Below are 23390 nucleotides of genomic sequence, written 5' to 3'. Positions count from 1 at the left end.
GGGTATGGCCTGGAATGGGAGGTTCTGGAACAACTGCAGAGACCCAACCAAGGGAACCCCTGTTGTTGGACTCTTCAAAGAAATTTGCCAACACAATCTAGGAACCCTCACCTCACTCTAGCTCAGGCTTTTGTCCAGTGGTTGGAACTGGTCAGTGCTGGAGGCCGGTTCTGTGGTCTTGGCTGACCCACTGTGTAGCTGGGGTGAGGGATGGGCAGGGAGCACCCCCAGGCACCCACAATAGCTGGCTAAGGGGGTCTCCATCAGAGACCCTGAGGAGGACGTCGTCCGAGGCCCTGGGAGATCCCTTCTGCCACCTTCACTGAGTGAATGAGGCTTCTGGGGCAAGACTACACATTGCTCCTGCACCACCTTTATCTCCACCACCCAGGTCCGAGGCAATACAGCATGTCACACCTCTGTGACACCAGGAGAACCAAGACAGGGGGCCCCTGCAGAACCCGGGAGAACCCAGGAGGATAAAGACAGGGGAACCTCATAGAAAAGAACCCCGGAGAACCAAGACAGGGGACCACACAGGAGGACAAAGACAAGGTACCCTGCAGAACCCAGGAGGACCAAGATGGGAGCACTCCACAGGGGGACGAAGACAGGGGAGGTCTCTGCAGAATGGCCGGTCCCTGGGTGTTCACTTGGGGGAAGGGCAATCACCTGGGGGGCTCACCTGGGGCCTAGGTTTCACTGCCCTGGATCCCCAGCAACAAGAGAACCTACCCTTTCAACTCTTGTCTACTGCCAGGCTTGAGACCATGCCTCCACATGGGGTGAGGAGCCTCATCTCCCTGCCTCCTCAATCCACATAGGCCAGCTGGATGGGAGAGCCCCCTGAGCACCAAGGCCCCGTCCACCCTCCCTCCTCTCCCCCTTCTGCCAGAGCATAGCTGGGACAGGATATGGTGTAGGGAGCGGGGTGGGGTCGTACCAGGCCTCTGGAGCTGGGCACGAGTAGAAATTTTTCTCTTTTTTGGCTTTTTGGGTCACACCCGGCAATGTTCAGGGGTTACTCCTGGCTCTGCACTCAGGAATTACTCCTGGCAGTGTTCAGGAGACCATATGGGATGCTGGGAATTGAACCTGGGTAGGCCGCGTGCAAGGCAAATGCCCTACCCACTGGGCTATTGCTCCAGTCCCTTTTTTGTTGTTTATTTACTTATTTATGGGTCACATTCAGTGATGCACAGGGGTTACTCCTGGCTCTGCACTCAGGAATTACTCCTGGCGGTCCTCAGGGGACCATACGGGATGTCTGGGATTGAACCTGGGTTGACTGCATGCAAGGCAAACGCTCTACCCGCTGTGCTATCGCTCTAGCCCAAAAAGGGAGAATTTTGACCGATGAGTAGAGCTGGACATAGAGCCCACTGATCCCTGCATGGGCCACTCTCCAGAGCAGACACTGAAACATGTTGGCCCCTGTGATGTGCAGGAAGTGAGATGCCACTAAGTCCTGAGTGGGCACCCCTAGGGGCTTTGGAACCCAGAGACCCCAGTGTGGGACATGGCTGTGGGGTTGGAGAGTCTTGGGTGGGGGCAAGGCCAGCCAGGGACGGGAAAGAACAGTGCTGGTCAGCCTGGTCCCTGCGGCCTGGGCAGCTAGACCTCCCTCCACTGATGGGCCTGCAGACTGTCTGCAGCCTATCGGGGAGCCTTGATGACTTCCACCTCATCTGAGCACATTCACCACTTCAGACTGCTGTGTCTTCTGGTGGCTATCCACACTGTGTCCCTTAGGCCAGGCTGACAGAAGTGTGAGGGGAGAGGATGGAGGGGGCCCTGTGACCACAGTCCCAGAGTCAGGATGTGTTCTGCTGCCTGTGTGCCATCAACGGTCTCGGCCCATGAGAACACAGGGCATGCCCGAGTTTGGTCTAGACTAGCTAGGTCAGGGACTTGCCCCTAGTGGGAGAAAAATAATAGCATAGGCCGCACAGGTGAGGGTGGCATCCACCTGGCACTCCTCCTCCCTTTGAGGGTCACCTTCAGGGCTGAGGGGCCCAGGGCATGGCCTGATGCTCACAGAGACGATAGTCTCATGCTGGAGCACCTGAGGGCTGGGAGATACTCAGCCCTGTGATCAGTCCTGAGTTCCAGCACTGTCTCCAGACTGCAGTCAGACACCTGGCACAGCCTGGCTCCGTCTGTCCCACACACTCGGGGACAGGCCTATCCCTGTCCCCAGGGGAGCTGTGGGGAGGAGTCAGCCTGCCAGAGACAAGCAGAAGCAGGGCTGGAGGGGCAGGAGAGCAGGAAAGGGGATCCTGGGGAGAGTGACATGAGGAGGCTTGGGAGGCACACGTGAAAGGCTGGGCAGGAAGAGAGCAGCCAGCTCTGGGCCCCGGCTCATGGAAACAGAGGCCCCAAGCCCAAAGGGCCCCAAGTCAGCATGGCGCTTCTCCCTCAGCTGCTCAGTGAGCTCCAAAAGGAACCATCCCAGGTGCTCAGCAAGGAGCTTTCCAAAGTGTGGGTTGTGTGAACCTGAGACACAAATCAGTCCCCCTAGGCCACTCCTGAGTGGGCAGGGCCAGAGGAACCTCAAGAATAGCTGCAGAGGGGCTGGAGCGATAGCACAGCGGGTAGGGCATTTGCCTTGCACGCAGCCGACCCGGGTTCGATCCCCAGCATCCTATATGGTCCCCGGAGCACCGCCAGGAGTAATTCCTGAGTGCAGAGCCAGGAGTAACCCTTGTGCATTGCCAGGTGTGACCCAAAAAGAAAAAAAAGAAAGAATAGCTGCAGAGAAAATACCTGCAGAAAAAACACCTGCCGAGAAAACACCTGCAGAACACACCTGCAGAGAAAGCACCCGCAGAGAAAAATACCTGCAGAGGACACCTGCAGAGAAAAACACCTGCAGAGAACACCCAGAGAAAAACACCCGCAGAGAAAAAGACCCGCAGAACACACCTGCAGGGAAAGCACCTGCAGAGAAAAATACCGGCAGAAAACACCCGCAGAGAACCCTGCAGAACATACCACAGAGAAAACACCTGCAGAGGAAAACACCCAAAGAGAACACCCGCAGAGATCCCCTGTAGAGAAGAACACCTGCAAGAACACCTGCAGAGAGAAACACCTGCAGAAAACACTTGCAAGAACACCTGCAGAGAAAAACACCTGCAGAAGAAATACCTGCAGAATAAACACCTGCAGAAACGCCCCCGCAGAGAAAAACAGCAGGAAACAGCCGCAGCGAGAACAGCCTCAGAGGAGGCCCGGCCACGCCCGGGTGCAGGGTCCTACAGGAGCGCCAGAGGCCTGCGTGACGCGGCCGGGCACTATCACCCGCACAGGGCGGACCCCAAGGCTGGCTGTGGCTGCGTCACCTGTCCCGCAGGGTGGGCGCCTGAACTGACCTGCCGGTCAAAGGCGCTGACGTCAGCCCTGCAGCGCAGCGATCGGGCCGGGTGGACAGCCTCGAGGGGGCCGTGCGGGAGGGGAAGGCGGCCCCGAGCCCGCGCGGAGGTGGTGCTGCGGCTCGGTCCCCGCACAGGCGGGAGGCTTTTAGAGAAACGGAGCCTCGCTCCCGCGGCCGGCAGCGGGGCGGCTCGGACAGCCGGGAGGGAAGCGGGGCCCTCCCGGCCCAGCGGACTCCGGTGTCCTCAGGTGAGTCGGCAGGTGCCCGAGAGGCAGGTGCAGCGCGGCGCCCCCGGCGCCTCACTTCCGGTCTGGCGCTCGCTCTCCCGGCACTTCCGTTCGGCTCGCCGCGCGAGACTCGGACCGGGGCGTGAGATCCGTCCCACCGGGAGGCGGCGCGCAGGCGCGGCGCGTGGCGGCCCGCGGCGCTCCCGGCCTGCCCCGCGCGCGTGACGTCACCCAGCCTGTCCCGCCCCCTCCGCCGCCGTCGCCGCCGCCGCCGCCATTGGGGTCGGCCCCTTTTCAGAGCGTCCGCGTCCCCGCGTCCCCGCGTCCCGCCGGCCCGCGCCCCCTGCGCCCCCCGCGCCGCCCGGCCGCCGCCCACCGGCCCGCCGCCGCCCGGAGGAGGCGGCGCTGAGCGCCCCGCCCGCGCGTGGATGAAGCATGTCGGCCACCAGCGTGGACCCGCAGGTAGCGGCGCGGCCGGGCCGGGCGGGGCGGGGCGGGGGGCGGGCGGGGCGCGGGCTCGGCGCGCGGGGTCCGCTTCCCGCCCGCGGCTCAGAGACCGAGGCAGGGGGCCGAGGTCAGCGGCGGGGAGGCCTCCCGCCGCCGTCCCCGCGCCCCTCCGCGCGGCCCGGCCCATGGCCAGGAGGGATCCGGTCTCCGCCCGGGTGGGGGCCCCGGCCGCGGCCCGAGGGGGGTCCTCGGACACAGCCAGGAGGGGGATCCCGGCCGCCGCCCGGGCGGGGCCCCTGCATGCTGGGCTGCCCCTGTGCTGGCCCTGCCCCTGGGCGGGGGCCTGGCCCTGGGCCGGTGGGCTCAGTCCTCCGCCGGCGCTGAGGCTCTGCGCTTCTCCAGTACAGAACGGGTCTCTGCACCAGAAGGACGCGGGCCCTGACAATGATTTTGAGCCCTACCTTTCTGGACCTTCCAACCAGGTACGCAGTTTCCTCCAACCCGGGACGGCCCTTGGCTGTTTCTCGTCCGGTGACCCAGCGGGGCCAGCTGACAGTATGGGGTACGACAGGGACTGGCCCGGCCAGCGCCGTGCAGCGGGAGTGATGTGGCAGGAAGCTTGCCGGGAGGGCCGGGCTGGGGGGCGGGGGTGGACGGGCCTTGGGGAAGCATGTGCAGCCCCGCTCTGCCCTTGGCTCCAGACCCCCAGAGCCGCTGGCCTGCCCTTGGCTGGCTTCTTGGTCTGCTGCTTATCGTTTCTCTGCGGGCGTTTTGATCCACGTGCCGGCATGGACGCTGGGAGGGCACCTGTGGAGCCCAGCGAGGTGTTCTGGGTTTCCCTGTGGCGCTGGGCTTTCTGGATGGGAGGTAGGTGGGCACGGTGTGGCCACACAGGGCCGGTGCTGGCCCCTCTCTGGCCGACCCGCCCTTCCGCAAAGCCTCACAAGTTGCTCTTCCTGCCCGTCATGCAGCCCTGAAGCCTGGGTCTGACGGCTGTGCCTTCCAGACACACCCTGGAGCAGGGCCAGGTGTGGCTTTGACCAGGCGGCCACAGGGAAGCCCCCAAGTATATTTCACAGGGAGGAGCTTATGCTGCTCAGGGTGGGGGACTGGAATGTGGGGTGCCTGCAGTGCTGCCCTCAGGGAAGATCACATGCAGAAACCTCGGGAGGCTGAGGCCTTGCAGACCCCCTGGCTTGGGTGGCACTCATGACAGTGTTGAGAGCCCTGGTCCCCAGAGACGCCCCCTACATTCCTGTGCTTGGCCCAGTGGCCGCCCCAGGCCTGCAGCAAGGGCTCCTGGAAATCACAGATCTCTGCACATGGTCTCTGCTGACGAGACCCCCTGACCCCCATCCCAGTGGGACGCGTGCCGGGGTGCCCTACCCCAGCATAGCAGAATATTTTTCTCTCTTGAAGCCTTTGTGATACTTGGGGTGGACCGGGCTATTTATTCAGACCTACCCTATCAGTTAGCTCAAGGTGGGGGCGTCCCTCAGGGAGGTTGGCCCTGCCTGGGACCTGGCCAGAGAGCCCTGTCAGTCAGCCTTGTGGAGTGGATGCAGGAAAGACGGCGACAGAGCAGAGGGCTTGTTGGAGACCCAGGTAGGGCTGGGCACCAGGCTGCCCTGACCTTGCCTGCTCAGAACCTCCTCCTGCCCCAGCCTGGGTGATTCTCTGCAAGTCCAGGGAAGGCTGAGGGTGTGGTGTGGCGTCGCCTGGGGGAATCTTAGGGCCAGCGGCCCCTCCCAGTAATGCCTGTCCCAGCAGTGCAGTTCTGCCGGGACCTGGAACTGGGGGGAAGGCCATCCCAGCAATGTGTGGGAACTGTGGGTGCCCAGGCCTGAACTTGGGGGCTCTGCATGCCGGGCGCGAGCTCCAGTTTGGAAGTTCTCTCTTCCCTTTTCCTTTCTAGTGCCTCAGTGTGGTAGACAGGAAATGTTCATCTTGCAAGAACGTTTGTTTTTTGGGGGGGCTTTTTAAAATTTTGTCTTTCAGGGTTTTTTTTGTTTTGTTGTGTCTTTTGGCTTTTTGGGCCACACCCGGTGATGCTCAGTGGTTACTCCTGGCGATTCTCTGGGGACCATATGGGATGCTGGGGATTGAACCCAGGTAAGGCGTGTACAAGGCAAATGCCCTCCCCAAGGCCTACTGCTCCGTCCCACAGGAAAGTTCTAGAAGACCCCTCACATTGTGCTCCTGCCCACTGGTGTTGTGAAGTTGTTCTGAAGACAGTGGCCTTCTGTGCTCCTATGTGGCTGCCAGCCCTCTGCAGCTCCATGCTGTGTGTCTCGTGCTCTGGGGGTGCCTCTTTTTCTTTTTTCTTTTTGGGTCACACCTGGCAATGCACAGGGCTTACTACTGGCTCTGCACTCTGGAATTACCCCTGGCAGTGCTCAGGGAACCATATGGGATGCTGGGAATCAAACCCGTGTTGGCCACGTGCAAGGCAGACGCCCTTCCCTCTGTGCTGTTGCTCCAGCCCATGGGGGTGCCTCTTTCCTCTGGAGCTCCATAGGCCCCAAACCTTGTCTTGGTTTTTGTTTGTTTAATTTGTTTCTGGGCCACGTCCATTGGTGCTCAGGGGTTACTCCTGGCTCTGCACATAGGAATCACTCCTCGCAGGCCCAGGGTCCATATGGGATGCCAGGGATGGAACCCAAGTCAGCCACATGCAAGGCAAGTGCCCTGCCCACTGTAGTCTCTGGCCTGCCAGCCCTGCCTTGCTAGGGGTCCATTCCATGTCTTTGCCTGCAATGGCCCTGCAGTGGCATGGCCAGACCGCATGGTCTCCCCTTGCAGCACGGAGCAACAGCCTTGTGCGAACAGCACTGTGCCCACAGGCAGAGATGGATTGTGTGGGCCCTCATAGGCTGGGCTCTCCCTGGTGCCAGCCCTGAGTGAGTGGGATGAAGCACTGACTGAGTCCCTGAGGGTTAGCTCCGGGCACCCACCTGGAGTCAGCCCCATGGATCCCAGCCTGGCCGTGTCTCAGGGCTTCTCCCGAGGACCATGCCACCTGGTGTCCAGTCCAGCCCCCTGTGTCACCTTGCCTCATTCATTGCCCCAGTGCTCTTCCTCCCGATGTCTTCACTGTGAGACAACCCAGGTTGGTTTCTGTCACCCCTTTCAGGGGGTTCTGTGTCCACACCACCTTGCTGTTTGTGACTGTTTAGAATTCCTTCCTTCCTTCAACGCAGATTCGGAAGCCGTCGTCCTAGCTTTCCACCAAGGGCTGCTGGTGGTCGAGGTGTGCGCGATTCTAGGGTTGTGTCAGGACTTTCCCACACTGCGCATGTGTCCCCAAGATGTTCCATTGGCGGGGGGGCCTGACACTGCCCACTTTAGCCAGAGAGTGTGTGTGAGTGAATTTGGGGGGGGTAGCAGGTGTATTTGATTGCGTGAACAAATGTGTCTGGGTGTGTGTGCGTATACATATATGAGTCTGTGTGACTGATTGCTTTTGTGTGTATGTGTGCACAAATGTTTTTGAGCATGTGTATATATGATTGTATTTAAGTGTGAGCAAGTATGAGGTACGTGTGTGAATACATGTGAATTTATGTGTATATGAACGTGTGTGTACGCGTGGCTATGAGTTGATATGAATGCATATATGTGAGTGTGCGTGTATTTGTGTGTGCATATTTGTATGTGTATGTGAGTATGTGTGTAAGTATACATGAATGTGTGTCACCACCTTGTGGATCATCTTGATAGTGTCAGGACAATCATGTTTTGTGAACACGCTGCACTCCGGGTTTGAGGGCTCTGTGGCCCTAGGGGCCCTCCCCTGAGGACTCGGCCCGGGAACTCTGCTGCAGTGTTGGTTGGCAGCCTGCTTGCCTTGGGCCAGAGAGCTGCGCTGGAGTGACAAGATGAGTTTTGTTCTCACTGTGAATTGAGACCAGAAACTGGCCTCCTGAGTCCCCAGGCCGGGTGTCTGCCCTAGCAGGGCATCACGCGAGGCCGCTCATGATGGTCTGCCAGGAAGTCTTGGATGGCCCTTGCTGCCCAGTGAGGACAGGAGGCATTGGACAGGGCTGCTGTGAGTGGAGGCCACAGGGGAGGGTGAGCTGGGCGTGCTGGGACCCCCAGCGGGACACGTGGCAGATTGAAGTGTGGGATCTACTCCCTGTGCTAGTGCCTTCTGTGTCTAAGAAAGTGCAGTGGTGGGGCTGGAGCAATAGGACAGCAGGAAGGGTGTTTGCACGCATCTAACCTGGGTTCGATCCCTGGCACCCCATTGTTTCTCTAGAGCTCCCCAGGAGCCAGGAGTAATCCCTGAGCACCGCCGGGTGTGACCCAATCCCCCTGTGCCCCCCTAAAAAGCTCTGGCCCAAACAGGCAGGTGTGGGGGGTGGATGGATGATGGGCTGGTAGGTAGATGGTGCACGGAGGGATGGACTGGAAGACGTGGCCGGGCCTCCCTTGGCAGGAGTTGGACTGGGATAAGCCTAGAAGTCCCCCTGTGCCCCATAGGGTCCCTGAGGGCACAGGGGACTGGTCCCCACTATCCCAGGGAAGCAGAGCAGCTCGGCTTTCTCTGCAGGGTTTCCAGCCGCCCTCCCCTCCCCTCCCCTCCCCTCCCCTCCCCTCCAGCCCCATGCTTCCACCCTGCTTCCGCTTAGGCCACGGGGACCTGGGCAGAGCTCGTCCTTATCTGATGCCCTTGGCGTACAATTTCTGGAAAATGTGAGGCAGGAGTTGGCCAACTGCAGAAGGCGAGTGGACACCACGTCCTTCTGTCCTTTCAGGCTACAAGGCGCCTCTTGGCCTCATGCCCCCGGCAGTGCCCAGGAAAGTCGCGTTCCCTCCAACAGTGGCTTAGGGGCAGGGGACCCACTTACCCCGATGGACTCCACGCCCGGACAGATCCAGGAGCCCTGTCCAGTCCTGCCGCCACTGGTCAGGCCCACTGCCCCACTCAATCCTGAAGGGGACCGGAGTCAGCCTGAGGGTGCCTGCCCTGCCCCTGGGAGCCTTCTGCACTGGGCTGTCCCTGCTCATGGCACAGCTGTTCCAGTGTCCTTGCCGCGCGTCTCCAGGTGATACCTGGTGCTGCCTCTCGCCCCGTCCCATCCTGCCGGCCCTACTCTGGAAGCTGTCTGATTGGCCCTGTTTTGCCTCTGCAGGGGAGCACTTACCCATCCATGGCTGATCCCTACCTATCCAGCTACTACCCCCCGTCCATCGGCTTTCCGTACTCTCTCAGTGAGGCACCCTGGTCTAGTGGAGGGGACCCCCCGATCCCCTACCTCACCCCCTATGGACAGCTCAGCAATGGAGACCATCACTTCCTGCACGATGCAGTGTTTGGGCAGCCTGGTGGCCTGGGAGGCGGCATCTACCCACACCGGCTTAACTTCTTCCCTGACAACCCTGCCTTCTCCGCCTGGGGAGCGAGCGGGGGTCCGGGACAGCAAGCACAGGGCTCAGCCTATGGGGGCAGCTACACCTACCCGCCTAGCTCCCTGGGGGGCACCGTCATGGACGGGCAGACGAGCTTCCCCGGCGACACGCTGGGCAAGGCCCCGGGCATGAGCAGCCTGGAGCAGGGTGTGGTGGGCCTGAAGATCAGCCAAGTTTCTGCCACGGCCAGCAAGCCAGGCCCTGGTGGCAGCAGCACAGCGGTGACAGCTGTCCTTCCAGGGGGCGGGGGGGCAGGTGTGAGTGGGCCCGTCCCCAAGCCCACCTCATGGGCGGCCGTCGCTAGCAGGCCAGCCAAAACACAGCCGAGAATGAAAGCCAAGTGTGGACCCGGGGCCGGGGCTGTGCTGCTGCCTCCGCCCATGAAGCAGCACATGGTCATCGGCACATGGGATGGCCAGGGGCCTATGCCCAAGGCTGCAGTGGCCCAGCCGGTGCCCCCGGCCCTGCCAGCCGGCCAGTCTCTGCCCACCCAGCCTCCCACGGCGACCCAGCCACCACCTCTGGCGCGCTGGGTCTCCCCGCGCAACAGAAGTGCAGCGTTGGGACAGGGGGGTGGGGCCGGGGGGGACGGAAGCTCAGCGGGGAGCGGCCAGCCTGTCTCTGGCCCGAGCACCGAGGCCCACCCTGTCCTCGAGCGCCTGAAGGCCGCGCACAGCTACAACCCTGAAGGCTTCAACTGGGACCTGCGTGGGGGCCGCGCCTTCATCATCAAGAGCTACTCGGAGGACGATGTGCACCGCTCCATCAAGTACTCCATCTGGTGCAGCACAGAGCACGGCAACAAGCGCCTGGACAGCGCCTTCCGCGCCTCCCGCAGCGCCGGGCCCGTCTACCTGCTCTTCAGCGTCAACGGCAGCGGTCACTTCTGCGGGGTGGCCGAGATGAAGTCGGCCGTGGACTACGGTGCCAGTGCGGGGGTCTGGGCTCAGGACAAGTGGAAGGGCAAGTTCGACGTGAAGTGGATCTTCGTCAAGGACGTGCCCAACACCCAGCTGCGGCACATCCGCTTGGAGAACAACGACAACAAGCCTGTCACCAACTCGCGCGACACGCAGGAAGTGCCGCTGGAGCAGGCCCGGCAGGTGCTGCGCATCATCGCTGCCTACAAGCACACCACCTCCATCTTTGACGACTTCTCACACTACGAGAAGCGGCAGGAGGAGGAGGAGGTGGTGCGGAAGGTGAGCCCGCAGGCCGTGCAGCTGGAGTGCCGTGCTGTCTGTCCGGCTGTCTGCCCCCAGGCCCTGTGCCTCCTACACCCCAGGGGCACCCCCTCTACCCCTTGTGCCCTGTGCCTCTAATTCCCCCTGCCCCCTTCACTCCCAGGGTCCCCGGCACCTGGCAGGTGAGCCACGCACCCTCTGCCGGGGTCCCGCAGCTGGAAGAGGTGTGGACTCTTCAGCTGGCCCAGAGCCCTGGTCAGCACCCATAGGGTCACCCAGCCCCCACCTAGGAGGGGCCCCCTGAGCACCCTGCTCTGGTACCCTTGACCTATCCCTGATGGGGGTGGAGACACCAGTCCTCTGGCCCCCTCAGACACAGCCTCTGAGGTCAAATAGAAAGTGGCCATGGTCCTTGTGGGCCCAGCACAGCCAGCAGCTTTAGCTGGTCCTGCCCCCGGCCATCCTGGGGTTCAGCGCACCACCTCCAGCCTCAGTATGAGTGAGCACTCAGGGAGGCCCCGGGGCAGCTCTGCTCCCTGGTTTCGGGTGGAGCGTCTCCTGTGGCCCCCCCCGGGGCGCGTGGAGAGCCCCGAGCCTTCTCCCCTCCCTCCACTGTCATGCTGCAGTCTGACCGATGCCTGCATGCAGGAAGGGCAGGTGTGCGTGGTGGCTGGACTCGGCTTTTCCCACTGAAGCCTGGGTAGCAGCGCAGTCCCGCCAAGAGGCTCTGATGCCCAGACCCTGCCTCTGCCCACCTGCATGATACAGAGCCTGGGGTGCTCGGGGCAGGCCCGCAGGAGGCCAGAGCGCAGGGCACGGCAGGGGCTGAGGGGCTTGGGCTGGGGGACAGAGTAATTACCTGGGGTTATGGGTGGGGGGTGCCACCGGCTGCCCCGCCTAGTTGCTGTTTGGGAGGGCCAGCATCTGGAGGTGTGCAGGGAAGGCAAGTAGATGGGGCATCACCTCGCCCTGCCCAGAGAGTGTCCTGCTTGGGGCCCCCAGGGGCCCCGTCTTGGGAGACAGCTGGGCAGCTCCAGGTCTTGGGGTGCAGAGCCAGACTGGGCATGTGGAGGGAGGTCGGGGTGTGGTCAGTGCCTGCCCGCGTGTCAGTCTGGTGTCCTTTCTGGCCACAGGAACGGCAGAACCGAAGCAAACAGTAAGGACCTGCGTCTGTGCTGCGTGCGGAGGAGGTGCTGCTCCGCGCCCGGCGTGCGGGAAGAAGGCAGACTGCCCAGTCCAGCTCAAAGATGGGTTTTATTTTGGCAGAATTGTGTCCTTACTTGTCCCAGTACAGCCATCAAACTCCTCAAAGTTCTTTTTCTCACCCTTTCTGCCCGGAGGCCATGAGATGCCGGAGTCCCGACGCTGAAGGCCAGAAGAGACCCAGCATCCCGCACGCCATTCCTGTGACCTGGTTCTGTCCACTCCTTGGACTTTGCTCCCGTTCACGGGGGTGTTCGTGCTTAGCCGCTGTGGTCAGCCTGCCCCTGCGGGGCCTCCTACATGCCCTCGACGGGTGAGGTGCCAGTGCCAGCCCAGGCGGCCTTCACTGCCCCTCCATGGCTGAGAACATTCCTGAAAGTCTCATTTTCTATCACTAGTGCTGAGCCTTAAGTATTGGGGCTGGCGGTAAGGTGGATGGTAGGGCCACGCCTCACCAGGTGGGCTTGAGTTCTGTTTTGGTGAGTGATTTAAAGGAAAGAAGAAAAACAAAAATCTTTTCAAAATGAACTGTGCTGTTGTGTTTGTGGAACACGGGCCTGCTGAGTGGGCTCCAGTTGTCGAGCAGGAGCCCCTCAGAACCCAGAGTGCAGAGTCCTCCCCTTTCCCCCCGAGACCTCTGAGGTGCTGGCTGCCTTCTCCCTCTTGAGCCCAGATGCATCACTCAGTGTCCACTGAGTGCCGTCAGGTTGCTAGGGCCCTTGTCCAGGAAGGACAAGCCCTCAGACTGACCCCCTTGGCACCTATACGTGCACACCTACCCTGGCATGCGGCCCACCCATCTCCCCAGCTATGTGGAAGCTGTGCTTGCGTCCACTGTGGTCGGGGAAGGGCCCAGAGGAGGCCTCTGCCAGCAATAGGCCAACAAGTGGGCACTTGTCTGCTCTGCTCATCCAGTTCTGATCACTGGCACCCCAGGAGTGATCCCTGAGTGCAGCTCACGGGGAGTCCACTGGGGAGAGTGCTGGCTCAGGAGCAGAGCAGGCAGGGTGTGGGTGGGGGGCAGCAGAAGGGGCTTGGGGCTAAGAGGCATGTGGGCATGTTGGAATCCCTGCGTTGCCCTTGGGCAGTGGCCCTGGCCCTTGGTGTGCCCAGATGACTCCCAGGCTGTCCCGATACTTCCCTCCACTCATCTCCCTGGGGCTGAAGCAGAGCTGCTTGGGCAACCGAATGCCTGGTGCCACCAAAGGGACTGGGAGCCAGCAGGAAAGCACCAGCTCTGGGCTGCAGACATGGATGGGTGGCATGCTGACACGTGGGGCTCCGGGCCTCCCCACTGTCCTGCTGGGGGCTGTTGGGCTGGGGTCAGCCTCTCGGGAGCAGGGCTAGCCATCTTGGCCCTGCTTACCTGGCTGGGAAATGAGGGTGTTGAGGTCAGGGAGGAGGCCAAGCCAGGAGCCCCCAGCCTGCCTTGCCCAGTGGTTGCAGGGAGCAAGAAACCGCTCTTGCCACCCTGGGCTCTGTGGGTGAGGACCCCACCCTCAAGTTTCAGGGAGACGCACAGGAGCCGTGGTGCAGCCAGTGGGCACGTGGGGCCACAGCCAGGCTCAGACAGACAGGTCCAGTTGACAATGCCTGTAGGACTGCAGGCAGGACCAACCATGTGGTGGCCGACCCTGGACTGTCATTGGCCATCGGCTGGCAGACTGCTGGAGGCACGCACAGGTTGTGTGGAGGTAGGTGCAAGCATGCACATGTGCACCAACCTATACAGGTCTGTAGAAGTGTGTATACCAACATGTACATGCATGTTGGTATGTCGTGCATACAGCGTGGGGGGTTGGAGTGCATGAAGGGGTGTATTTATATGTGCATGAATTCCTAGCCATGCGGGTGTATGATGTGTATGTGGGTGTGTCACTACCTTTAGAGTTAGTGTCTCACCATTAGGGGCGGTGGGCCATCAGGGAACAGAGCAAGGCTCATGGGGCAGGAATGCAGGTGGCTGCTGCGGCATGAGAGCAGAGGGGGTGTCCCTGAGCCCTGAGGAGTGATGCTGATGGTCCAGCTGAGCCGGAGGGGTTCCCTGTATGCTGTGGGATGGGCTGGGAGAGTCCTCGGGAGGGTAGTGGAATAGTGAGCAGCTGTGCCTTGGGCCTGAGGGCCCAGGTGGTCTGGGATGTGAACGGCCTGAAGAGAAAGGATGTGCAGTGTCTGAGGGTCACAGTCCCAGAGTGGGTGGGGCAACATGCTTCTCGTGCACGTGGGCACCTGTACCCCACGCACAGCACACACATATGCACACAAGGTACGTACTTTCCACATGGCACATGCTGACATGTGCACAAGGCATGTGCTCTCCACACTGCATATGCTAACAGCACATCTGGCAATGCTCTTCACACGTGGCACATGCTGATATACACACGAGGCACGTGCATACCACAGCACACACTGACAGACATAGGCAACTGCTCTCCACACGCAGTACTGCACATGACATGCTGGTAGCAGTCACGTGATACATGCGCACTCCACATAACGTGAACACAGACATACATGTGGCACATGCTGACATGCTCACATGGCATATACAACTGCATGTGTAGTGCCCATACACACTGATGTGCAAGCACCAGCACATATGTGTACCTGCACTCACAAGTATTAGCAGACAAACAGGTATGTGTAGGCATCTGGCACATGTGCACAGACACGTGGGCCTGTGAGGCTGTGGCTCTGGCCTGCAGGTAATGGTCTCCACTGAGCTGATTTAGGGGAACCCTCCTCCACTCATCTACTCGGCCCCCAGGGAGAAATGAGGGCGCCTGTGGCCAGGAAGGGGATGGAGGGGGTGAGCACAGGGGTCAGCACTGAGGGCTTCCTGCAGACTGAAGGATTATGCAGAGGGCAGCAGACCACCCGGGGCTCAGCTGTCCCACTGTGTGGATAGATGGGGGGGTCTCGCCAGGCTCCACACTGGGGCCTATCCCCCAGGTCTTCCCGACACAGAGGTCTTCCCTGGTGGTCGTCACTGGGCCGTCCCGGGGGCAGTGTTCCTGCCACTGAGCCTCTCCTGTGCTCTGTGACCGGCCTGTACAGAGATGTGAGGCAACAGGAGAGCAAGTGGCTTCACCTGGGAGGTCACTGCCAGTGGCACTGCTGACCGTGAGGCCACATGAAGTGACGGTGGTGACGGAGATGGTGGTGCTCGTGGTGATGGCGGGGAGGATGAAGAGGAAGATGATGACTCTCACGCTGACTCACAAGCTTCTGTCAGCTCCCCTCCAATCCGATGTGAAACAGACGGAGAGGAGAGGCTGGGGAGGCCGGAGCCTGCGTATGCTGAGGCCTGCCACCTGCCTATGAACCCCTGCTCTGTTGCCGCAGGCATGCAGGGACAGTGTCCCTGTCTGCATGTGGGACCTGCTCGCGTCTTTGCTGATCAAAGCGTGTTGTGTGCGCCAGGCACTTGGCCCTCCTGCTCCGGTCCCACACACGGGCACTGCCACAAGTGAGGTGCCATATATAGCACCTGCCCAGACCCTCCCCCCACCAGCTGTAGGTAGGTGGGAGAGCATGACTCTGGATTCGTGCCAGCCTAGCCTGCTCTCAGCCAGATGAAATCTGGAGGACTAGGCCCTGTAGAATGTGTGGGTCACCAACCAGGGAGGCAAGCCGTGACCGTGCCTGCCATCCACTGGGCAGACAGAGCTGCTGCATGTGCCCTCCAGGAAGGTGGCCTTGGCGTCTTCCACATACCAGCTCGGGGCTCATTCCTGCTGCTAGCTTCCGATACACAAAGCAGCCGGGGTTGAGCGTTGGTGGCTAGCGAATGTTCAGGTGTGTCCACCTCTGGCCGTGGCTGTGGGGGAAGGAGACACTGTCCTTGCCTCAAAGCACGCCTCAGCTGTGGACTGTGCTCACCTGGCCTAATCCCCACACCTGCCTCTGGCAGGGCCGTGCAGATGCAGAGGGGTGCCTGCACCTCAGGCCAGAGTCTGGGGCAGGGCCCCAAACAGGCCTGAGCCCAGGAAGCCCCGTCTCCCTGAGCCTGTGCCACATTTACCAGGCACCAGAGAGGGCGCAAGTACACGAGGTACCCTGTCTCTTCACTGCCCCAAGGAGCCCCTTTCCCACGCTCAGGCTCACTTGCCTCTCCCCTCCGAGCGGCTCTGCTCTGAGGTGGAAGGTGGAAGCCCTGGCCAGCCCAGCGCTCCGTGGGAGTCTGGACCAGTCGCCTCATTTTGCCGACCTGAGGCTGTGCAGGGTTCAGGGGCCCCTGGAATTGTGCGGGTGGGCATGCAGGGACGTCTCCACAGGCTGGACAAAGAGCCACAGCCCTGGGTCAGATGCGAGGTTGGTGTCAGCTGGGCTCGGTCTGTTCCCAGTGGTCCGGCTTGCTGTGGTCAGAACACAGCACCAGGACAGAACTGGGGTCATAGACCCTGCTTGATGTGACCGTGTGACATGCATGTTGTGATGAGGCCTGCATGTAACATGGTCAGTGTGTACCTGTGACATGCTCTGTGTGGGACATGGTCTGTATGTTCATGTCCGTGATGTGGTTGTCTAGGATGTGGTCTGTGTGTGACATCTGTGTTTCTTTTTTTGCTTTCTGGGTCACACCCGGCAATGCATCGGGGTTACTCCTGGCTCTGCACTCAAGAACTACCCCTGGCAGTACTCAGGGGACCAGATGGGATGCTGGGAATCGAACCCGGGTCGGCCTGCGTGCAAGGCAAACGCCCCACCCACTGTGCTATCGCTCCAGCCCCCTGACATCTGTGTTTCTGAGATGTGTTCTGTATCTGTGAGGTGGTCTGTATGTGCTGGTTGGGGTCCTCTCGCCTCGGGATTGGCACCCTGATGTGGGTCATCACTCCATCACTGGTCAGGGTGAAGACTTGGGACCCAGACCTTTGTCATGGTCAGCCTCCGGAGAGGGAGGGGGGTTTTGGACAAAGAGCTCCCAATAACTCCCTGAACCCCAGCTGGTAATAATGGGGCCACGAAAGACCCTGAGCTGGTGCACAGAAGACCCAAGCCCTGAGTCTCCTGCCTAAGGGAGTCCTGTGGCCCCCAGAGCAAGTCCAGACGGGTCAAGGGCCCTGAGCCCTCACAGTGGGGAATGTGTGTCTGGCCACTCTGGCCCTGCAGTGCTGGTCTGGGGGCGGAGGTGGCGTTCTGGAGTCCTTGTGGATCTGGCCGCACTGGGGGACAGCACAGGCTGGCCAGCTCTGCGGCACCAGGTCGGGCGGGAGGTGGGGACCGTGGTCGGAGGCAAGGCGAGGCCCCTCCTGGTGTTCTTCCTGCAGGGAGGGGCGGGGCGGGTGCCGCAGCTGCTGGCGGAAGCCCAAGTGGCCCCTTTTGTCCTGCTTTGCAGGTCTGCGGGATGTAGGGGACAAAGCCTGTGCCCGTTAGGCAGGGGTCCCAGTCAGCTGGATGCCCTCGCCCCAGGTTAAGAGAAGACTCGCCGCAGTTGCGAGCCGGGTCCCGCATTTTGTGCGAGTTGGGGCGGCTCTGGGCCCTTCTCCCCCTAGCCACAGCGGCCCCGCAGCGCTGCAGGGGCGCGGGCGCGCGGGCGGAGCGGCGAGCGGCCGGCAGGTGGCGCTCGAAGCGGCCCAGTGGGCGTCACGCGCTGCAGATGGTGGGGGAGGGACCTGCCACCTTCCCGGGCAGGGCTGGGCTGCGGCTGCGGCTGCGGCTGGGACTGCGGAGGAGCCTCACGTGCCGGGACCGCAGAGTCCACAGCGAGGGGCCGCGGGTGCGGTCCAGCGCCGCACGTCCTCGCCCGACCCTGGGCGCCTGCAAACGGCTCGGGGGAGACACAAAGGGGGCTGGCTCCGGAGCTGCGCCAGGGGCACCCCCAGCGCGCTGCGGCGGAGGGTGCGGAGGTTGGACGGGGTCTTCGCAGCGACCTGGGACCCTGCTCTCCCTGTTGTCATAGCAACTGCCCGGCGTGCCCGCCGAGGGTCTTCAAGGGTCTGCAGGACCCAGTGGGGCCCCGGTCCCTGGCGCGCCAGGCCCGTGGGGCCACCGCCAGCACCACGGACAGCGCCGGCCCGGGTGGCCGGTCCTCCCCAAAGCCGCCGGCGCAGTGTCCCCGGCCCGCGCCCCTCCCGGCCCGCAGTCCCACGGCCCCGCACCCTCCCTTTGTCTCTCCCGCCGCAACTTCCCCGCAGGCCCCCGAGCCGCCACCGTCCGCGGGCTCCCAGGCGCGGGCGCTGCGGACACACGTGGCCGCGGGTCCAGGCGGGGTGGCCGCAGCGGCCGGCCCGGCTCCCCGTCGGGCCCCCGCCCGCGCCGCGCCGCCCGCAGCATGCGGCCCCTTTGTGTCCCGCGCCGTCGCGGCCGGCAGCTGGGCCGCCCTCTGCGCGGCGCATTGTTCGCCGGATTTGTCCGCGGCGCGAGGGGCCGCCGGGGCGGCCGCCTTCCTCCCGGCCGGGGCATTTCCATGAGAAAGGAGCGGCGGAGGCGCCTCTCTTGGCATTCACCGCGTGCCTTAATTGTATGGACATTAAATCAAGGTCCGCTGTGAACACGCAGAGGGGCCCTCGGGCGGCGCGGCGGCCCCAAGGGCGCGAACGCTCCGGCGGGGGCGCTGCGCCACTCGGCCCCAGCCCCTTCCTCCCCCCGCGGCCGCCCCTGGGCGCCCCGCCGAGCCGCGCCGGGGCCGGGAGGGCGCGAGCGGGCGCGCGCCGGGCTCGGCGGGCCGCGAGCGGGCAGAGCCGTCCCCGCACGCCGCCGGGCCCCCGGGCGCGAGTCGGGCTCAGATCCGGGAGGGAAGGAGACGCCGGGCGCCCCGCGAGCCGCCGGCGGGACGCGGCGCGGGCCCGCGCGCAGTTACCCATCCCGGGCGCCGCCTCCGCCGCCGCCGCCGCCGCCGCCGCCGCCGCCGCCGCCCGGCCGCCGCCCGCGCTGCTGCTCCCGGGCGCCCGCGGGCCTCGCAGGCCGCTGCCGCACGGCAGAGACGGCGCGGGGACGCGGCGGGAGGGCGCGGGCGCGTCGCGGGGGGCCGCGGACGGCGAGGAGCCGAGTGTCCGCGGGCTCGGCGCTTCGGGCTCCTGTCCGCCGGCCGGTCGGGGCGCGACTGTCCCCACGCCCGCCGCCGCCGCAGCGTCCCCGGCGCGTCTCCGCGCTCGGCTCGGGCACCGGCGATTATCACTGGGGCGCGCGGTGACGTCACCCGGACACGGGCGCCGCAGCCGCCTCCCCGAGGTGTCCTTGAGAACTGCGGGGCACGCGCGCCGCGCACACGCGCACACGCACACTCCCGCGGCCGCCCCGCGCTCCTCCGCGCCCGCCGACGCGCTCTGCGGCCGCCGCTCTCCGCCGCCTGCCCGGGCGCCGAGGCCTCCCCGCCGCGCCCGCGCCCTCGGCGGCCCGGCCGGCACGCGGCACTGCGGCGCCCGCAGGCCCCGGCTCCGCCGCGCAGCCCGGGACCGGGCGCCCGCGCCCGCGCCCGCCGCCCTCCGCAGCGCCCGCAGCCTCGCGCCCGGGACCCAGCGGCGCCGGGCTAGGGGACTGCTCTGACCGCCTGCTGGGTGGTCGCCGGAGGGGGCGGAAGCCGCTCCCCTTTCTCCTGGTCTCCGAGGGCCGGGGCGCGTCCGAGGCTGAGCAGGCCGCACGCTTCGGGACTGGAGGCCGAGCTCATCTTCCGGGTTTAGGGACTCCGGCACCCCGTGAGCGCCCCCCTCCAAGTAGCCTTTGTTCCCCGCGGGGTGGGGTGAGGAGGCTGTTCTCCATCCCCTGACCAACAGGCCTGTGCCCTCTCCTTTCTGGGACAACCCAGTTCAGCGACCCTCCCTCCCATACCTGGTCCCCACTCGCTGCCCCTTCCCTGACCTCTGCGGCTCGAAGGCCATCCGGACAGAAGACCGGCAGCCTCCCCCCCCAACAGAAATCCGCATCCCCCTGGTCCTTCCGGCGGAGGGACACTCGCCCAGATGCCAGGGGCTCTGACTCCTTGCGGTGCACCCCACAGCTCCATCTCCCGGGCAGAACCCCCACCTGGCTTCAGCTGGGCTGGCATGAAGGGTCGCTTGGGGGAGTTGCTGTGGGGGCCGCTGACGCGGGCACTGGTGTATGGGGGGGCTGGCCAGTTACCATCAGCAGGTTGTGGCCTCTGCTGGGACTAGGGCGCTGTCTCCCGCCCCCTAATGAGTGGCGGCTCCGCTGTCCATGGTGTTGGAAGTGACCCCGAGCCTCAGGAACCCGCCTCCCCGCCGGAGCCTTGCTCCAGTTTCTTGCCTGGAAGGTGAAGGTCAGGAGATCGAACATCCCCCACTCTGGGCTTCCTAGCGGGGTCCAGGCCCAGCCGGCCTCCTGGGAAGTGGGGGAGGGGACGCTTGGGATGCCCTTTCCAGGGGAGGTCCCGAGGCCACAGCGCCTCCTTCCTTCCGCTCCCCGCAGGCCCTCGCGGACCACCGAGGCGCTACCCGGTCCTCTCCACCCCGCCCAGCCTGTGGGCGAAGCGGAGGCGCCGGCCGGAGCGGAGCCCCCCAGCCCCTGCCCTGCCCGCGGGTCACCCGGGCCCGGAGCTGCGGGGTGTCGGGGTCCACTTACTGCCGCTCGGCGGTCCAGAGCTCCGCCTCCCGCGCCCCAGCCCCGCGCGCTCCGAGCGGCTCCGGCTGCTCCCGGGGCCGCGGCGCCGGGTGCGCACAAAGGCCCGCGCCGCCGCTTCCCGGCAGGTCAGGTGGCCCCGTCGGGGGCGGGGCGGGCGCGGCCGAGACCCCCTCCCCGGCCCGGGCCGGAGCCGCTGGCGGTGGGACCCCGCCCGCCCTGCCGCCCGCGCGCCCCTGCCGCCGGCGCAGCCCGTTCCTGACGGAAGGGGGGCCGAGCCCACCTCTGGGGCAGCTGCGGGGCCGCCTACCCTGGGCCTGTCCTGAGCCGGGACTGCAGCCTGGAGGGCAGGTGTGGCCCGACGTGGGGCGGGCCAGTGCCTGCGCTCTGAAGCCTGGGGAGTCCCATTGGGTCCCCGAAGTCCACCTCCAGCTTGGGTGGTCCCCGCGCTCAGAGTCCCGCCCCTCGCTGGAGGCCGACATTTCCCCTGGAACCCGGGAGCCGGAGCTTCCCAGCGCGCCTTCAGGGGACCCTAGGCTTCCAAGCTGCAGCTTGTGCCGGGAGTGGGAACCGCCCCCCCCCCGGGCCTCTGGCACCCCCAACTCCCTCCGGGACTCAGAGCTCTGGGCCAGCTCCCCAGCTATGTGTGGACCAGCTCAGAGGCTGGTCTCCACCTGGACACAACCTTCGTAGGACAGGGAGCTGCTCACTTCGTCCTTTAAACTCTCCGGAGCTGGGTGGGAGGCACCAGAAACACAAAGGGCCGTACAGGGGCCCGGGGCCTCTGGGCCCCGCCCCGCGATCCCCCAAAACTCGCCCCTTTTGGCGAGCCCCACCCCTCCACCGAGCTCCGCCCCTTCCAATGATCTCTTCTCCACGGCCGAGCCACACCCCTTTGCTGGGCCCGCCCCTCCGCTGAGTCAGCACTGAGGTCCAGCTCCCTCCCTCCCAGGGCCGGAGTCGGGTCAAGGGGGAGCTCTGGTAGTAGATGCTTGTTGAAAGTAGACTATGGACCAAACACGATGGCTGCTTGTTACCTGCATTGCAAACCGTAACACCCAAAAGGACAGAGAGTAAGAGGGATTGTGCCTGCCACAGTGGCAGAAGGTGGGAAGGGGGGATGGGAGGAGGGATGCTGGGAACATTGAGCTGGGGAATGGGCCCTGGTGGAGGGATGGGTACTTGAACATTGAACTGAAACGCAATCACGAAAGTCTGTAAGTCTGTAACTGCATCTCACAATAATTCATTAGAATTAAAAACTCAAAAAGGGGCTGGAGTGATAGCACAGCGGGTAGGGCGTTTTTGCCTTGCACGCGGCCAACCCGGGTTCAAATCCCAGCATCCCATATGGTCCCCTGAGCACCGCCAGGAGTAATTCCTGAGTGTAGAACCAGGAATAACCCCTGTGCATCGCCGGGTGTGACCCAAAAAGCAAAAAAATAAATAAATAAAAACTCAAAAAAAGGGGCCGGAGTGATAGCACAGCGGGTAGGGCGTTTGCCTTGCACGCAGCCGACCCGGGTTTGATCCCCGGCATCCCATATGGTCCCCCAAGCACTACCAGGAGTAATTCCTGAATGCAAAGCCAGGAGTAACCCCTGAGCATCGCTGGGTGTGACCCAAAAAGAAAAAAAAAATCTCAAAAAAAAAAGGGGGCTCCGGGAGGTCAGGTGGGCAGCCAGGGTGAGGTAGGGTGTGGCCCATGCCCAGGTGAGAGGGAAGGGCGGAGAAGCGGGCTGTGTCCCACTCTGCTCAGCCCTCAGCCACCTCCTGGGACCAGCACCGTCTTTCTCGTCTTTCTCACTGGGGAGAAACAGAACCAGGACTGGCTGTCGGGGGAGCCCCAGCTTCCTGGCTGTGACTGCCTGTGGGCTGGTCGTGGGCCCAGAGGACAAACCTGCCCCTAAGTGGTGGCTGCCAGCTGGTGCTGGCCAAGGAGAGGTGCGCAGCCAGCAGGGACATGGGGCTCCTGCAGAAATGCTAAGGGGCTCCTGGCGCTGGACGTCAGCCTGCAGAGGTCCCGGGGGTCAGGAGAGGAGAGGACCACGGCCTCTCCTGCTGTAGGACTCATGGGCTGTATGTGGAGGTCTGGTGAGAAATAACTGTGTTGGGGGGAGCGTTTTCTGTCACAGGGAGAGTCCCAGGGTCCCAGACCTCCCTGGCACCCGCTGCAAGTAAGATCAGGGGCGGGGGCTGAGGGCAAGATGACTCTGGGCTGGAGTAGGGACCTTTGTAGTCCTGGGGTCAGTGACCCTGGACTCCAGGGGTCTATTTCCCTGTTTCGAGGCCCCTTGGGTTCAATAATGGAAGGTCAGTGGCCAGTTTTCTGCAGCAAGGACCTGATGGCCAGAGGGGGCCGCAGAGGCTGGGAACCGAGTTCCACAGGCTTGTGTATGGGCCCCCAGGGTGCTGCTGGGAGGGGCATGTCCTCTGGCCCTCCCAGCTGGAGGTGTCCCTTAGAACTGCTGATCCCTGAGCTGCATGGTGCTCTAGGGCTACTTCCAGCTCCCAGTCTGTAGGCTCTTGACCGGGGACACCCTGCATCTCAGTCTCAGTGTTGTGAAAATACTTTGCAAAAGGCACTGCCCAGACACATGTTTGGGGTAGGAGGGTCAGCCCGCCATGGTGCTGGGTCTCTGTCTTAGAGAAGCTGCAGAGGGCATTCCCAGTGTGGGCAGGGCAGTCCTTAGCCCAGGGCATATTTTTTTCCTTTTTCCTTTTTTGTTTTTTTTCTTTTTTGCTTTTTGGGTCACACCCGGCGATACACAGGGTTTACTCCTGGCTCTGCACTCAGGAATCACTCCTGGCAGTGCTCGGGGAACCAAATGAGATGCTGGGAATCGAACCCAGGTCGACCATGTGCAAGGCAAACACCCTACCCCAGCCCCAGCCCAGGGCATCTGGGCGGGTGGTGGGCGGCTCTCTGTAGACATGATGGACTTGCGGGGTACAGAGCTGCACCCACAGAAGGTGCCCTTGTCCTCCCTCGGTACTTACCCTGCCCAGTACACCCCC

The 23390-nt window shown here is 63.4% G+C and overlaps 2 protein-coding genes across 4 annotated transcripts; both read left to right on the top strand.

Annotated features, from left to right (window-relative positions):
* Positions 1-3916: 3916 nt before the first annotated feature.
* YTHDF1 (YTH N6-methyladenosine RNA binding protein F1) lies at positions 3917-12377 on the top strand. 3 transcript variants are annotated; one of them, XM_055137888.1, is made up of 4 exons: positions 3917-4065; positions 4453-4532; positions 9186-10664; positions 11780-12377. In XM_055137888.1, exons 1-4 carry the CDS (start codon positions 4032-4034, stop codon positions 11804-11806), a joined length of 1620 nt encoding a protein of 539 aa, XP_054993863.1. In that variant the 5' UTR covers positions 3917-4031; the 3' UTR covers positions 11807-12377. The 3 variants fall into 3 exon arrangements, with proteins under 3 accessions (XP_054993863.1, XP_054993864.1, XP_054993865.1); XM_055137889.1 differs by having other exon boundaries at positions 3933-4065; positions 4458-4532; XM_055137890.1 differs by lacking the exon at positions 3917-4065 and having other exon boundaries at positions 4457-4532; positions 8808-10664.
* Positions 12378-15008: 2631 nt separating this feature from the next.
* Positions 15009-18268, top strand: LOC129405005 (histone H1.11R-like). The gene is made up of 4 exons (XM_055139964.1): positions 15009-15082; positions 17194-17204; positions 17351-17579; positions 17758-18268. The coding sequence occupies exons 1-4, from the start codon at positions 15009-15011 to the stop codon at positions 18266-18268; spliced, it is 825 nt and encodes a 274-aa protein (XP_054995939.1).
* The last annotated feature ends 5122 nt before the right edge of the window (positions 18269-23390 follow it).

This window comes from Sorex araneus, chromosome 5 (genome assembly GCF_027595985.1).
Source record: "Sorex araneus isolate mSorAra2 chromosome 5, mSorAra2.pri, whole genome shotgun sequence".
Lineage (NCBI taxonomy): Eukaryota > Metazoa > Chordata > Mammalia > Eulipotyphla > Soricidae > Sorex > Sorex araneus.
The sequence above is the reverse complement of the archived record's forward strand: the minus strand, read 5'-3'. Positions and strand labels throughout refer to the sequence as shown.